Source organism: Crocodylus siamensis, chromosome 5 (genome assembly GCF_052110815.1).
Source record: "Crocodylus siamensis isolate JL-2025a chromosome 5, ASM5211081v1, whole genome shotgun sequence".
Taxonomy (NCBI): domain Eukaryota; kingdom Metazoa; phylum Chordata; order Crocodylia; family Crocodylidae; genus Crocodylus; species Crocodylus siamensis.
The window spans coordinates 177,123,255-177,140,781 of NC_143399.1; the positions used below are offsets into that span (position 1 = coordinate 177,123,255).

At 41.0% G+C, this 17,527-nt stretch overlaps 1 protein-coding gene across 1 annotated transcript in view; it reads left to right on the forward strand.

The window, feature by feature from the left end:
- Positions 1-1,329: 1,329 nt before the first annotated feature.
- Positions 1,330-17,527, forward strand: part of MALRD1 (MAM and LDL receptor class A domain containing 1) — a 500,931-nt gene continuing 484,733 nt past the window's right edge. Inside the window, exons 1-4 of the mRNA XM_090049813.1 lie at positions 1,330-1,408; positions 5,394-5,488; positions 5,569-5,730; positions 12,814-12,907. Coding sequence (XP_089905939.1) covers positions 1,330-1,408; positions 5,394-5,488; positions 5,569-5,730; positions 12,814-12,907 — 430 coding nt within the window. The remainder of the gene's footprint in view (positions 1,409-5,393; positions 5,489-5,568; positions 5,731-12,813; positions 12,908-17,527) is intronic.

Below are 17,527 nucleotides of genomic sequence, written 5' to 3' on the forward strand. Positions count from 1 at the left end.
GCATGCCAGGGGTTGCCAACCCCTGGTATAGCCCATATGAATAAAATATGAACTAGTACCTATTGCATGCAGTCCCCCTCAGTGCTGTCTCTTTTTCAAGCCACGGTGAACCACAACATTGACTATATTTTAACTTCCTCTTGATTCCCACAGCTTCGTTGTACCTTTCTTTCCCATTTTAGATGATTTCTGTTTCTTCACCAACCTTAAATATCTGACAAACATCACCAAATGGGGCTCTAAACAGATCACCCAGAATTCTTCTCTTGCCCTCTTTCTCAGCCTGTTGCATATGGTTAGTGTGGCCTTGCCTCCCCTGTGGTGCAGCTTGACCAGGTTTCCCTGCATCTTGTCTGCATATACATTTTTGGAGCAACCCAGGACTTGTGATAGAAACATTTGGTTACAGTCATGAATCATTCTGGGACTTCATATATAGGTTTCCCTCACTTTACACTGTACGTGTGTTCCTGGAAAATGATACATAACTCGAATTCACATAAAGGGAACCCACTTTACAATGTAACAAATAGAGATATGTTCCAAATAGGGTGACCATCATAGAGGACAGTTTGGTTGTCCTCTGTCCTCGATTGATATGAAACCGGATGCCCTTATGTCCTCTATTTTTCTCTTCAAGAAATATTTCTTGAAGAGAAAAATAGAGGACATAAAGGCATCTGGTTTTGTATCAATAGAGGAGAGAGTAGCAGAAAACCAGAATGTCCACTATGATGGCCACCCTAGTTCCAAGACATCGACTATACCGACCCCCAGACCCATTTCAACTACTTTTACAAGACAATTTTGGTACTCACCAACAGCAAACAGTACACACAAACACAGGGGGAGGGGGGGCAGAATAAAAAGGTTGTATAGGATTTAGAACTGGTTTGGTCAATTTGACCTGGAACATGAAATAATAAATAAATAAAAATAGTTTGTATATGCTGCTTAAAGTATGTATTTGGAGTACCTGTGCTAAAACTTGCGGCGGTTTCAAAAAGGAACAATCTCTCAATTCTGACTGAATTAAGTCTATGGGTACCTGTCGTACTTTACCTATATGCAAATTTTATTCCTCTTCCATGTTCAGGGGGAACAGGGTCTGATAGTAAGAGGGGAGAAAAGAAGTTGCAGAGGGCAGAGAGCAAGGGGGCTACCTAGCCCCTAGACCTTTTTTCCCCTGATGTAGCAGTGGGAGGGGGAAAATTTCAAGGTGCATCTCAAATATTTAGATTCTATACCTGGAAAATCTTAACAGATTTATAAATGTTCTATATATAGAATCTAATTATTGGGGGGGCATCTTATGTCTGAGTAACTATAATGACTTTGTTAGTTTTGAATGGGAAAAAGAAAGGAAAGGCTTTTGTCCTGGAGCAAAAATGGTCACGCCAGGAAAACAGTAACCTGACAAGAACCAGCTATAAATTGGTCCTGGGAGCAAGGTCAGTGACTGGGGAGGCTGGGGGGAAGCCAGCTGAGCTGGGAACCATGCCTGTGAAGGTTCTCCCTGGGGCAGTAGGGCACAGCCCCTGCCCACTCCTCACACTGGAGTCCCAGGTGTCTTGAGTGGGTAGGGGCCATGGGGCTCAGTCTGCTCTGCTCCCAGGCACCAGGAGCCAAGTAGAGGGATCAGTGCTGAGATCCCCCTTCCTGCTTCTCACACTGGTCTGGGTAAGGCATAAGAAGCAAAAGAGCGGGGCACTTGCAGACTGGATCTTGCTCCTTCTCCTAGAATCATTTCTAGTGATGGGAATTTTCCACCACTAGAAGTGAACATTTGAACACAGCTGTTGTTCCCCTATGCAGCATCTAGCATATCTATAATCCTCATCTCCAGGAGGAGAGAGAGAACAAGGAAAGGTTAACCAGGTACACTTGATATTTCCAGTAGGTGGGGTGTCAAGGATAATTTGACAGAAAGGTCACTACTTTGTACTAACCAGCAGAGGTGACCCTCTTTTGAGAAGAAGATAATGTTGTAGCCTTGTAAGAGGTACACTGACAAACAAATTCCACTTGAACTTGTTGGGATTTTGCCTTTTTGATGAGGACAATGCCTTTGGGAATACCCACTGGGATGGTATATCACTACAATGCTGTTGCCACAGTGTCTTTATAGTCACATGCAGGCCAATTTTATTAAACTTTCATATAAAATAATGATTTCCACTGGAACAAAAGACACAACCAGCTCCTCAGCAGCATTTCCTTAATGATCTCAAATTGTAGCAGTAAATCTAAGCTATTCAGGTTATGGCAATTTTTATCATTCATTTATGTAATGTGAAATCTGTTTGATTGTCACAGCTCAAACTTTCTGATTAATTAAATTTTGCTGAGTGAATCTTGGTAGTGTCTAGAATTTTTTCACATATTAATCCATTCTATTCAGTTCATTTATTACATGAAGTGTTTTGGGAGTCTGTTTTGAAAATCAATTTGAACATCAAGAGAAGTGCTGGGTCAATATTGGAAGTCAGCAAAAGATCAGTACACAATTATTTGAACTGTGATTAAGATTTCTTTTCCACCAAAAAAGAAATCTTACCTATACCTATAGAAAAGAACAGCATGGAAGAGAGTGATGAAAGAATAGATTTTAACATTTGTTTCTTTTATATTTATCAATATGAAAATAGAGATTACAGAATTTTTGAGACTTCATAAGTAGCTTGCTTCTCCCTCCTACCCCCATGTCCTTGGTGCTTATTATAAGAGCCAGAAGGCCCTTTTAACTATGTAGTGTTTTTCCTAACATCTATAGCCTTTGTGACTTAAATCAGTGGTTCTCAACCTTTTTTAGACTGAAGTTACTCCTCAGAAAATACCAGCTCTTAGCTTTCACTCATTTTTTTTCGCTAAGAAAAATAGACAAACTCTACTGTGGCAATTTTAGAAAGACTACAACAGGTCAGAATGTTTTTGACACTAAGTATTGTAGTTTGAAATCTCTGGTTTATCTTGTGAATCACATATAGGGTGTTTGTTCACCTAACAGTTCTAATATTATGTGATACTCATTAAAAAGATCTCGATGACACCACAGAGTGCTGTGGCACTCTGGTTGAGAATCACTAGCTTAAACTTTTCCCCCACAATTTTCTAAAAAGTGCCTTATCTTAGTGACTGAGTTTGGAAGCAGTTTTTACTGGTGCACAGTTAAAAGATTTATTTGAAAGAGAGAGATACCCACATGATTTGTGAAACTTAATTATGGCTTTATCCAAAGTGTTAGAATTCCCATTTAGCAGAAGCACTGTTATTAAAGGCAAGGCTAATAGCACTACCTATTATGAAGGGTTCAGGATATTTTCTGTTAAAGGCCCAGGTCTCTCCAGTTCATAAGTCTGCTAAATTATAGCCATTTAAGCTGAATTTTTTCTATTACTTCTGAGGATTTTTTCATTTTAAGGCAGGGCATTTAATCAATGTGCAAGCAGGCTAGAAGGAAGTGGGTTTTTTGTTTCTTTGTTTTTGATTTCATGTTAAACATTCTAGAAACTTTTCTTTCATAAGCTCCATAGCCTGTGCACTTTTGAAAAACTTGAAATTTAATGGCAAGTAGTATTTCTTATAGTGGATATATCTTTCACAGTTACTGTCTAAATTTGTGACAAGTTATGAGTTTTTGAAAATCAAAGTTTGCATGTGCTCAGTAGGAAGCTGTTAGAGATTCACAGCTCAAATTCCAAAAGATTTTGGATGTGAACAAAATCTTACAGGACCCAGTTTAGGTTTAGGCAGTTTATTTTTAGCCACCTAAATTTAAACTGGGAGTGGCAAGTGCAGGCATTTTCTAGTGCTGGGAGCGACCCAGGCAACCAAGGTAATTTGGGGAGGGAAGGACCTGGTAGATCCACAGGGAGGAGGGGGGCAATTGACCAGTCCGAAAGTGAGGAGGTAGTCAGTGGGCTAAAAATAGCCTGGTAAGGGTAGAGTGTAGGTAGGTACAGCACGCAGCACAGCCCCAGGGCTGGGATAAGTAGTTGGACTTTTCTAGCCCCAAGGCTGTGCTGTGAATACATACAGGCCTTTGCCAGATCAGGTTAATAACCCAGGTCAATCTAAAATTAGTTCACTTCTAACTTGAGCTAACTTTAGACTGGGGATATCAGATGGGCTAAGTAGACAGTCAGAAAGCCTCAGGCTGAATTAATCCAATCCTGCACAGTTTAGTCTAAACTGCATAGATTGAACCAATAAGCAAGTGAGCAGACATTCACTTTGGATTCCAGAAATGCAGCCACATGCCTGCAGTGGCCCAAATCAGAAGATCTGAGAGCACTAGAGAGTGCCTCACTGTTTGGGTGGAGCAGACACTTGGGCCAAGGCTGTACAAAGCCGGGGGGAGGGGGCGCTGTGGAGATTGTGGGGGAGGTGCAAAGCATTCTTGGATGCTGGGGGACTGAGAGTTAACTTGAAGGGATCTGGAAGGGATCCAGGGCAGAAGTTCACTAAACCAATTTAACTTAAATCAGTTAAGTCTGATACTACATCCATCCAGTTATTTTAAATTGGTTTTGGCCATTTTGAAAGCAATTTCTGTTCACTGAACTTCTGTTGTGTTACAGATCTGAACACTTTCCAATCACTTATACTGGTTTATGTGTATTTCTGTTCCTAGCTTTTCAAGGTGATTTTAAGCCCTGTGAACACCTGCATGCCCAGCCATTTAGGTTGACCTAACCTTGGTTAGGTTTATCTAAACCTAATGCTTGTACCTCTGTCTTCACTGGACATTCTTTAGTCTGGGCTGAGAAAACAATAATAGCTTTACAGTGCTCTTAGGGAGACTGGGAAAATAGGTTAATTTCTGTGAGTTTCTCAGATATTACAGTACACTACTTCAATAGAAAAGTAATAGAATACTGCAGTAGAAAAGCCAATGAAAAACTTAATAATTCTGACTTCAGAAACAAGATTTGAATATATTGAATAACATGCTAATAATATTCAGTAGTACTGAACAGTATTCAGTGGGGTCACCCATTGAGTAAGAAGGTGAAAAAAACTTTTAAATAACTAAACAATGTCCATTCTGCTCATCAAGTGACATAGGAGACAAATGGATAAAACTGTATGTGATCATATGATAAAAGATTGTATCATGATGTATGAGCAGTAGCAGACCAAATTAAAATAGAACAGGTAATCTTAATTCAGGCAATGACTATGAGTGCTTAATTTAGCACACTTAATACTATTGTTTTTCAGTTTTATATATAATTTAATATATACTGCAGCCCTCATAAAGAGGAGCCCCTCAATACAATTTGTGATCTGTTTCTTCCATTGTGGCAGATTTAATGCATTGTACATTATTTCTAGTATCTTCTATAGATGTATGTAAAAATATATTAACAAAAAGTTATTCTTTTTTTCAGGCTATTTCCTCTCTTTGTTGTCTACAGTGAGTTCATCTCCTGCAACTTTAAAAAGCAGAGTTTTCCTTCCTACTGATAGCAGTCATGTTTGTCAGGTATTGGGATATGCCTTCCTTCTATTTTATTACTTGTCATAATGATTGGTCAGAATAATAAGACTTTTTCTTTCTTCTAGATTAAATTTTATTATTGGATTGGTCATATAAGTGGAAAATTGATGGTGGAACTCCAAAAGCATGGTGATGGTTCCTATGAAAATATCTGGCAAGAATCTGGAAGGCAACACAATCAGTGGAGAACAAATATAATTACAATCAATAGCACTGACAAGTTTAAGGTTTGTAGGTTGCTATGATTTATATGTATGATGGAGAAAGTGGAATGTAGAGTAAGGGTAACTATACAAATTATCTTGTATCTAGAAAATAGTGTAAGCAGGTATATTCTCACTATATTCAAAACTGGTATATTTATTGTTTGCTCTAATCTGGTGAATCACACTTAAAAATATACTTCAATTTTAGATGAAAAAAATCATTCCTATATCTTCATAAAGTTGAGTCTGTCCAAGTTTACACCTTTTAGTGCTCACATTTTTTTTATAATCAAACTGGAAAAGAAACTAAACACACACCTAAACTTTGTTGGATTACAACTTTATTTTATTTATGTTTGGCTGTGAATCTCTCTAGAGATGTATTAGTTTATAAAGGCTGACAGGTTCCACTAAGTTTAGCTTTGAGCCTTTGTTACAAAAGATAGGATTTTACTTAGAATAACTGTGACTTTCTGAAAGTTTGTTCAAATAGTGTCAGCATTTTCATATGTTAATCTATGCAAAATCTATGCAAAAAGAATAACAACAACCTCCTAGTTATAAAATATAGTCTTGTATAATATTCCTACCATTATGCAAGATACCCTGGAGAAAAAATGTGGCTATTTACACTTAACGAGTTGATCATGAGAAATTAACTTATTGTGCTTAACCCAAAGACATTCTCAGGTGACCACTTTCTTAAGAACTCAGTACATTTTCTTTGTAACACTTTTGACTGTTAGTGCATATGGCAATCATAATTTTAAATCATCAAGTTTTTCTTTCCTTGGAAGAGGATATTTCAATTATTTTGTGTGTGCGTGTGTAATGTGTGTGTGTTTGTGTGTGTGTGTGTGTGTGTGTGTATACATATATATATAATTGTAAAATCATGCATACACCTTAATTTTCCCATGAAAAGTTTCAGTTTTGATATTGGCGTATTTAGGCAAAAAATGCTTCATTGAAAATTTCCCAGGAACCATTACAGCTTCTGGCATATGGAAAGAACTATTGATATATTGAAATCTGTACCACTTTCAACTGCCCATCCACAAATGGATCTGGTATATCTTTTGGCTAACAGAGCCCTTTGATTAGCTCCTTGTGCCCATAATTCCTATATGCTGCAAATCTGATTTACTAAACTAGCATTTCTTTTTTTATCAGATGGAGATTTGATCTTAATATGTCACTGGATGCAGTCCTGGGGATTCAGGCCCATACTTGGGATGCTCAGATGTTTGTATTTTTGTTAGGCAGTTGGATTGTATAGAGAGAGTTGCCTGTGTGGGAAACCTGATAATTCACTGGACCTTGCAGGTTTTGCTGTGCTAACCAGGTTGAGACTCTGGTGTACACTAGACTGTCCAGTTACACTAAAAGGAGAAATTCTCATACTCCCAGACGCTGTACAATTACATGCATGGTAGTGATCAATGACACCACGTAGATAGTACGGCTGTGTGAAACAGCATCGTTCCACCTCGACTTCCATTTCGACATTTCAGTGAAATTGTGTTTCGTTTCAAGTTTCATTTAATTTAGAAAGCACTATTCAGTTTCATTTCATTTCACTGTTTTGACATTTCACCCATAGGCTATTCTGTACCTAGTGCTGGGAAGATTGGTGCTGCCACTCAGCTGGCATCTGGTAGGCAGATTGGGAGCCCACACCCTGGGAGGAGTCCAGCACAGCCCCTGCAGCCCTCCTGGGGGTGTGGGCAAACCCCCAATCTGCCTGCCCAATGACAGGAGGCTGCAGCTGCTGTTTGGTACCAGCGCTGAAGCCAAATAAGCCTGCCTTTGAAACTTGAAATGTTTTGAAACTTTTGAGGGCCCTTGTTTTGTTTTGAAGCTGTTTTGAAGGCTTTTGTTTTGTTTCAGTTTTGCTGATTTGAACTCAAAACGCATCAAAACAGCTTCAAAACAAAACACGGGGCAAAATTTCACGCAGTGCTAATAGATAGCTTGTATTAATAGGTGTTGGCAACAGTGAAGACTATTGTGATGCTTGTTAAGGCATTTTTACTTTTACTTTCTCAGTTTTTTGGGCTAGAACTTTTTAGGCTTGGCTGTTCAAAAATGTAAATTTTTAATATTTGTTGCCTAAATTTTGAGAGGAATTGGTTTGGCTGTTAAGTTAAATAGGGCAGGGTATCCACTCCATTGAGTTTGGGAAAGGCCATTGGAGCTTTCATTTAGCTGCTGGAGATGTCCAGTACAAACTTAGCATGATCACTCCCTTCATAGAGTAAGTCAGTCAAGTGAGGTTAAGAAACATAAAAAAATAGAATTGGCATTTTTTTCAAGTTAGAAAAGATTTAAAATTCTAGAATGAATCCAAATGCTGCTGACTTTTGACAGTGAAAACCTCCCTGACAACAGAGATCCTAGAATCAAAACTTGTACATTTCCTGTAGGAAAATATTTCCCCCCCTTAATCAGTTTTATATTGGGGGACAAAGAAAGCTGCATAATCCAAACCACCATAGAATACTGGGCATATAATATACAATTTTGTTCATTGTTTTTTAATCTCATCCATATGCTCTATAATGCAGCAATGGATTAAAAATATCAGAATGATGCATATTAACCTTTGAAAATAATTTCACCAGCTATATAAAACTGGTTCATCTTTAAAGAGATTAATAGGGATTTGGGACACATTTGAGCCTCCTGGGAACCTTTTGTTATATTAATCAACAAGGCTGCCAACAGTAGTATCTTCTTGTTGGCAACAGCACTAGCTAAGAGCAGCAGCTGCCTGCTAACAACATTTTCCTGGGAACATTTTCCCTACCAAGTATTCAGTAGCAATTACTTAGGCATAGTACTAGCACACTGATGTGTTGCTACTAACTGGCATTGACCATATAGTCTCCTGTACGGTGAATATTGGTGATTAGCCATTAACCTTGTTTGCCTGACTAGCCTGCTAAGAGTTATGTGTATGTCATGCTTTTGTGAGAGTATGCCTCACAAAATTCTGAGCAGAGGCAGCATTTAATCAGACTAACCAGGGGAATGTACAGCAGCACATCTTTAGACAGCTGGATTCTCAACAAGTTCCACTCTCCATCTCTTTTCAAAAAAAGCTTCTTTTTGTTTTTTATTTAATTTAATTTATTTTATTCTGTTTTTCCTACATTTAATCTCTCATGCTTTTCTCCTATGATAATCTCTAGCATTTGCTATGTTGCAATACACTGAAATCACCTATATCCTGAAGGAAGGCCTCTGTTGCATTTCTGAAAAATAAGAGCTGGATTAACCAGTATGCTTCAGCTGTTTTGTAAAACTTCAGCAGTGCAAAACAGTTGCAAATCCAGCAGAGCTGGGCTGTTAAAGAGGTTTAAGCAGTTTTTTCCTTTACCAAGGAAAGCAGTGAACGTGTAGTAGTGGATTTGCCTGAAGACAGATGACTTTGAGTGAATGCCATAAATGCCAATTGCTGTAGAAAGCTAGGTACCTTCACACTGTACATTTAATTCTTGTATAGATAGTAAGTGTATGTGTGCGCAAAATCTTATTGCATTTATTTTAAGGGAGATAGAATTTAGTAGGATATTTGTATTGCATACATCATTTCTGTAGAATGTGGATCTGAAACCATCTCTGATTTTAGCAAAACCAAAACAAGATATCTTTGTTGACTCATAAATCACTCCACTTTATATTTGAAAACTAGAACTGGAGGAAAAATGGAATTTTCATTCTGTACAACTTTGAAGGTTTCAAAACTTGTTTTCATACTAAATCAGAGCAAAAATGTGAAATTTAAAACTATATTACAATTACTGTAAACCTAACAAATATTAAACCTAACAAATATTAGGCCTGTGCAAAGTAGCTAGTATTCACTTCACATTCAGCCAATTTGGGGGGACAGTGATTCAATTTGGTGATTCGAATCACTGTCCTGAATCGATTTGGCCAAAACTGATTTGGAGATTGAGCTCCTGCTGAATCTCCGAATCACACAGGCTCCATCCCCTGCCAGCTCTCCCAGTCCAGTAATGGCTGCCCCACCCGCCCCAGCTCCCAGCACTTTGAAAAAAGAAAAACCCCCTACTCAGCGGGTGCCGCCGGGTGGGGGGAAATCCCTGCTCCCCCCCACTGCCCCAAGCTGCATGGGGGGCTCTGCATGAGTCCCCCAACACCCCCCACTGTCCCAGTTCCTGCCTGGTGTGGGACAATCCCCGAGTGAGGAGGGGGCCATGGGGAGACCCCTACCAGCCCCCAGCCCCTTTCTGCTCCCCCAGCTGCCCCACCCCTGCCCACTCCCTCAGCCCCACCCTATGGCTTCCCCACCTGCCCCAGCTCCCAGTGCTTTACAAAAAAGTCCCTATTCACCAGGTGCTGTCTGGCGGGCGGGGGGAATCCCTGCTGCCCCCCCACTGCGACCCCTGCCATGTGGGGGCTCTTCCACAAGCTCCCTGAAGCCCCGAGGCCACTGCAGGAGCTGGTGAGACCAGGGTTTTTTCAAATTTTTTTTTTCTTAAAGTGCTGGAGCTGGAGTGGGTGGAGCAGCTGGGGGGGCTGGGAGAGTGGAGGGGGATCAGGGCCCCCCACTTGTTGTGGGGCAGTGGGGGGCAGCAGGGATCACCCCCCCCCCCCACTAGGCAGCACCCAGTGAGTAGAGGCGTTTGTTTTTTTTTAAAGCACCGGGAGCTGAGGCAGGTCGGGGGGGGGGCTGGGGGAACAGGCAGGGGATGGGGCCTGACAGGGGTCCTCCCATGGTCCTCTGCTCCCTCCTCCAGCACCTCCCTCCCCCACCCCCTTTTTACCAGCTCCAAGTACAGCTCCAGATCCCTGCTGCATTGGACAGGAACTGTCTGAATCATCAAAGCCCTCCGAATATTTTCTGAATTGATTCTGAGAGCTTCAAATTGATTTGGACCTTTTTATTGGTCCCCTGATTTGATTCAGATTTGGAGATTCAGCCACTGAATTGGGCCAAATTTCCTCTGAATTGAATCAGCACCCGAAGCTTTGCACAGCCCTAACAAATATCATGTATATTTAATACTAAAATCAAAATGAATGGTACAGTGCTACAACAAATTAACCATTTCAACTGAATTAAAATCAACTGTCAAAATCAGTGTGTACCTGCCAAACTTCAGAATTTAACTAAAATGCATTTCTTTTGGACTTTTTGGCTCTTGTTCGGCTGTATTGCAATTTTTCAGCTACTGGTAGTACAAGCTCACAAGATGGCATTCTTTCTTGACAATATTCTTATTTCCAAAGAAGCAGCTGCTCCACAATTGCCAGTTGTACTTTTCTTCAGTATGTTATTCATAAGGGAGAATGGTCCTACTTATTTCCTTTCCTTCCTCTCCCTTCTCACCACCTCCCACCCACTGTATTGCAGGATAGGGAAGAAGCCAAGGCTCTGCCCATTCCCTACCTTTGTTTTCCAGTCACTTCCTCCCTGCTGACCTCTTTGTAGACATGCAGCCCCTGCTCTCTGCACTTTGGTGCCTGGATTGGGGTAGGGGGGACAGGGGACGGGGGATGACTATGTAAAAGATTGAAGTCTTGACTGGTATTCCTCCTCCTGCTTCTGTGTTGCCACATACGTTCGTTCATTATCTGTCCCTACTTTAACACAGATCTAAAAGGACAGAATAATTTGATAGGAGAAAACTATTTCTGATGCAGTAGAGAAGAATAGCTGATGAGATTTGCTTCCCATGCTGCAGCCTGACACTCTTTTTACATATTGTTAGTAAATGTTTTCAGGCTAGAATAGTATTAGCTACTATGCTAATGCTCCATCTCTGTGTGAGGTAAACTCCAAAAACTGAAAAAGACTTCATTTTGTTATTTTTGGACCCTGGTTGAAGAATGGGCTTTGTTAATTCAGAAACAACTTATCTGCCTTGCCTCAGCTACTATGATCCAAAATTTGTTATGTTGAAAATAATGTAGATTATTATGTTTTGTGTGGGGCTTTTAGGTTGGAGCCAATTTAGCTCTTGTTTTACATGTGATTAGGGTATATGGCTATACTGAGAAAAGCTACAGAAAATAGCAGAAGCCTGGCTGTTAATCCTCCAGGATACATTTTTGCATGATTTGAGCTCCTTTGTCTCTAATAGAAACTGCACAGTATTGTTCACCAATTTCATCAGTGACTTGGAAAGAGAGAAGCCCTATGAAATCTCCACGTTTGCAGGTGATACTAAATTATTCTAGGTAGTCAAATCCCAAGCTGACAGTGAGGAGCTGCATTAAGATCTCAAGCTGAGTGAGTGGGCAAACAAATGGCAGATGAACCTCAGTGTTGACAAGTACAAAGTAATGCACCTGAGGAAAAATAACCTCAACTAAATGTACACATTATTGGGGTCCGAATTAGCTGTGAAAACTCAGGAGAAAGACCCTGGAGTGATTGCAGATAGGTCTCTGAAAACATCAGCTCAATATTCAGCAGTGACCAAAAGAGTTAATAAAATGTTTGGCATCATTAGGAAGAGAATTGAAAACAAAATGGAAAACATGATCGTGCCAATTTACAAATCCATGGTGCACCCAGATGTTGAATGCCATGTACAGTTCTTCTCGCTGCATTTCCAAAAGATGTAGTAGAATTAGAAAAGGTACAAAGAGAAGAGCAACCAAAATGATCATGGGTTCAGAGCACCTGCCATACAAGGAAAGACTAAAAAAGTTTAGGACTCCTTGGTTTGGAAAGGAGGAGGCTTGGGGTGGGGGGAAAGGGGGAGCTGGATATGATAGAGGTCTATAAAATTGTGGAAAGTGTGGATTAAATGAAGAGGGAACTATTAATTACAAAATCCCGGAATTCTAGAACCAGGGGGGCACCCACTGAATTTAACTGGACACATTTAAAAGAAACAAGAGAAAGTACTTTTTAAAATGTGGCATACGGTTAACTTGTGGAACTCACTGTCATAGGAGATTGTAGATACAGAGAGTATAGCTGGGTTCAGAAAGGGACTAGACAAATTAATGGATGATTGTTCTGTTTAATATCTATCAATAGATCTGTCAGGGATGAATCCTCTGGAATATCAAAACAACATAGTTGTCATTTTACCTAATTTACTCTTAAACCTTGTGCAGGTTATCATTCGAGGGATATTTGAGACCCAGGGACAGGCTGAAACCATTGCTGTTGATGATATTTCTTTCAGCAAAGGATGTTTTCCAGAATTCGGTAAGAAGCTTTTTTAATCAGAGAAATAATTCTTTCTCTTTAATTTAAAGGCACAATCCAACCCACCCCACCCCATCTCACAAAAATTGCACTCAAAAGATTTCTCCACTCCCTAATCATTTCTATGTGGTTTATATTTTTTATTCCTCCAACCCATCACCTGTCAGATTATATAAATGCAACCACAAAGAGGGATAATAAATGCTTAAAAATCAGTATAGTATAAATGCATTAGAAGCTTTCTGTAGCTATTACAACACAAAGACTTCAATGAGCAGGAAAGATCTGCTGTTCCCGGCCAGAGAATTAATGTTTTCAGCCAGCTAAGAGAAAGATGACTTACACCAGAAAAAAATGCCTTACAGGATTTGCATGAATATGTGAAAACTTTATGGCCATAACCACAACTACACTGGGGTTAATTGGTGTTGTTCTTGTCTCCAGGAATCCATAAATGCAGTTCAGCCAGCTATGGAAGGGAATCATCCAAGCACAGTGGGATTCTTTGGTGGTACAAAGGCAATAGAATGTTTCCAAGGCAATTATCCCTCTCTGTGGCCCAGAGCATTGCTAGAGAGAAGGAGCCAAGACCAGAACCATTAGCTATAGACACTCAGAAAGGTTGGGCTAGTATCCAGAAATACCTAGATGGACTAGAGAAAAGATCTGCATTCAGTCAGATGAGATTCAACATGGACAAAATGCAAAGTCCTGTAATTAGAACAGAATAACTGCATGCACAAATACAGAACAGGGAATGACCATCTAAGCTGCAGTAGTACAGAGAAGGACCTAGAGGTTATGGTATATCTTAAGGTGTCTTAAGTTGAATATCATTGCATAACCATTGGCACAGCTGTTCAAGGACTCCTCGTGCTCAGGCCAAGTCCCTGAGGACTGGAAAAGGGCCAGTGTGGTCCCTATTTTCAAGAAGGGGAGGAAGGAAGAGCCTGGCAACTACAGGCCAGTCAGCCTCACTTCTGTCCTGGGGAAGATCTTTGAAAAAATTATCAAGGGCCACATTTGTGAGAGCCCTTGCAGGGGAAGTGGTGTTGAGGGGTAACCAACACGGGTTTGTGCCAAGCCAATCCTGCCTGACTAACCTGGTCTCTTTCTATGACCAGGTAACAAAAAGCTTAGATGTGAAGGAGAAGGTCAATGTCATCTTCTTGGACTTCCAGAAGGCCTTCGACACAGTGTCCCACCCAATTCTGGTGGGCAAGCTGAGGTGCTGCAGCACTGACGAATCCACAGTCACATGGGTGGCAAACTGGCTCCAGGGGTGCACCCAGAGTGTGGTGGTGGACAGGTCGATGTCGACCTGGGAGGGTGTGGGTGGCAGAGTCCCCCAGGGCTCGGTCCTTGGGCCGGTGCTGTTCAACATCTTCATTAGCAACCTGGACGAGGGTGTGGAGAGCACCCTGTTCAAGTTCTCTGATGACACCAAGCTGTGGGGTAAAGTGAATACACTGGCAGGCAGGGACTGCATCCAGGCAGACCTGGATAGGTTAGAGACGTGGGCAGATCTGAACAGGATACGGTTCAACAAGGACAAGTGCAGGGTGCTGCACCTGGGGAGAGGGAACCAGCATTATGTTTATAGGTTAGGGGCTAACCCTCTTGGTAGCACAGAGGCAGAGAGGGATCTTGGAGTCAGGATTGACTCCAGGATGAATACGAGTCATCAATGCGACGAAGCAATAGGCAGAGCCAACCGCACCCTGTCACACATCAACAGGGGCATCACTAACAGGTCCAGAGAGGTCTTGCTCCCCCTCTATGCGGCGCTGATTAGGCCACAGCTGGAGTACTGTGTCCAGTTCTGAGCGCCGCACTTCAAGAGGGACGTGGAGAACCTGGAGAGGGTCCAGAGGAGGCCACTGGTATGGCTGAGGGCCTCTGTGGCCAGCCCTATGAGGAGAGGCTGAGGGACCTGAATCTCTTCAGTCTCCTCAAGAGGAGACTGAGGAGGGATCTTGTGGCTGCCTACAATCTTATAGGGGCCAGCAGCGGGGACTCGGGAAAAGTCTGTTCACCAGGCCCTCCCTTGGAGTCACCAGGAACAATGGCCACAAGCTGAGGGAGGATAGGTTTAGGTTAGATATTAGGAAGAACTACTTCACAGTAAGGGTGGCCAGAGCCTGGAATAGGCTCCCCAGAGAGGTGGTGCTCTCACCTTCCCTGGAAATCTTCAAGAGGAGACTGGACAGGCACCTGGCTGGGGTCTTATGACCCCTGCCACCCCCAGTGCTCCTTCCTGCCCATGGCAGGGGGTCAGACTTGATGATCTGTTGAGGTCCCTTCCGACTCACTGATTCTATGATTCTATGAGCCGTCAGTGTGCTTTCGTTGCACACACACACACACACACACACACACACACACACACACAAAAAGCTAACAGTATGTATTAATAGGAATGTCACTTGCAGATGAAGGAAAGTGATTCTTCTTCTCTGTACAGCACTGGTGAGGCCTCACCTCACCAGAGTCCTGTATTCAGTTTTGGGCCCGACCCTTCAAGAAGGATGTGGACAGATTAGAAAGATTCCAGTGCAGAGCAACAAAAAAGAATAGGGACCTGGGAGGCAGAACTTATGAGGAAAGACTGAAAGAGCCTGGAGAAAAGAAGACCTGAGATAAGATTTAATAACAGGCTTCAAAATAACTGAAGAGTGATTATGGAGAGGATGGAGATGGGCTTGTTTTGTGACTGTAGGGGACAGGACTAGGAACAATGGCCGCAAGCTGCAGCAGAAGAAATTTAGGTTGGAATTTGGACAGAACTTTCTGACTATGAGGGTAGTTAAGCATCAGAACAGATTTCTTGGAGAAGTTGTTGAATTTCCATCCCTGGAAGCTTTCAAGCGTAGGTTAGATGGACACTTGACTGGGTTGGTTTAGTTAAGGATGCTTATGCCTTGAGCAGAAATCTGGACTAGATGACCTTGTGAGGTCCCTTCCAGCCTTATGTGCCTGTGATGCTAAACTTTTGCAAGCTGTTTTATGCAGTGTAGTCCAAAATAGGAAGCTCCTTTGAGAAGGCAAGGGGATTAGCTCTGTAAAGCTGATATGCAATCTGATTAATATTTTAGAGTGCTGAGCAATTATAGATGGTGTTACTGTTATCCTTAGAGTGAGACAGTTCTTTAGTAGATTTATATTTATTTCACAGGACACATATCTAGCTAAATAGGAAAATTATATTTCAGGCAATTAAACTTCATCTGTTATACTTGTCTTTACTTCAGCTGTCCTGCTTTTGGGAATTGTAGAAACATTGTCAAAAGATGGGTGTACTCATTTTCATTCCAGAATCCACATTGTTTTCCTAGTTTGTAACAGATTCCCAGCAAGGCTACTTAAGTGTGGGAACCAAATTAAAAGCTTTGGCTTATTTATTTGTGAACTGAGATTATTCTGCAATATGTTTTTTTTCCAAGACTGAATTTCAAACAGTTCATCAGTCAAGTATGCAGAAGAAAATATGATTTTTCCCCTTTCTCTTCAACCTACCCCCATCTCTTCCCTTGAATCATATCTTGCAGGTGAGGTGAGATATTAGGACAGATTTAGAGAAAATAAATGATCATTTGTTTCTGTGGCTCCAGAACCAGCAGGCTTTTGCTTAAGTGATTTCTGAAGGTCTCTCTCCCACACATTTCCTGGGTCTTTTTATAAACAGTTTCTTCAAAAATAGCAAAAGGAAATGCATGAACAAAATACTCCATTTCTCAAAGAAAGACTAGTTAAAGAATGGAACAAAAACTAAATAGTATTTTAATCAACTTGAGTTTAACGCTTAGATTTACTTACATTGGTTGTCAGCCACTTTGGTACAAAGCACAACACACCAATTGATCTATTCCAGAACTACACAGTACATCAAACTGTGCTTAAACAGGAGCTATTTCTTATCTCATCCTAATATATAAGCATATTGTAGAAGAAGTCAGCTTGTTAAAATGACATCTGAATTGCTCAAAGGCACCAAAAAGCCAAGAGTAAGGGTCTTAATTTTGTTCCTAGAAAATAAGTTTTATTGTAGAACTTTTTAGGATGATTAAATAGAAGGTTGAGTTAATAACTGTCTAAGTTCTAGTGGCTTTTGTGTTAGTCTTCCTGAAATAGCAGGACAAAACAGCTTTAAAAGGATGCTAGTTTTAGCATCACAGTACAACTTTAATTTCTAATGAACTCTTCCTGGCATAGTCCCCAGAGTACCAGCCATTCTTTGCACTGAGCTACATTTGTGCTCATGAATATTCTTCTTAAATAATGTATAATATACTTTATTTAGGCTGTAGATATGTGATTTAAAAAAATATGTTTTATCCAAGGCAGTAGGATGACTAACTCAGGCAAGGAGTTATTTGAAATTTTATTTCACTCTTGGATTTATGTGCACTTGAAACTGCAATTCACAATCTGACTTCCTCCTCTTCCTCACTCCCCCCCTCCACACCTATAAATTTAGATACCTTCATTTTATTTTTATGTACAGGTCCTTGACTCCTTGTTTCCCTTTAAACCCTGACTGGTAGTGGGAGAACTGGGTTCTAGGACCTCCTGTTGAAGCTGATTCCCTGAGGTCAGAGGGGGGAGTTTGGCCCCCATGGT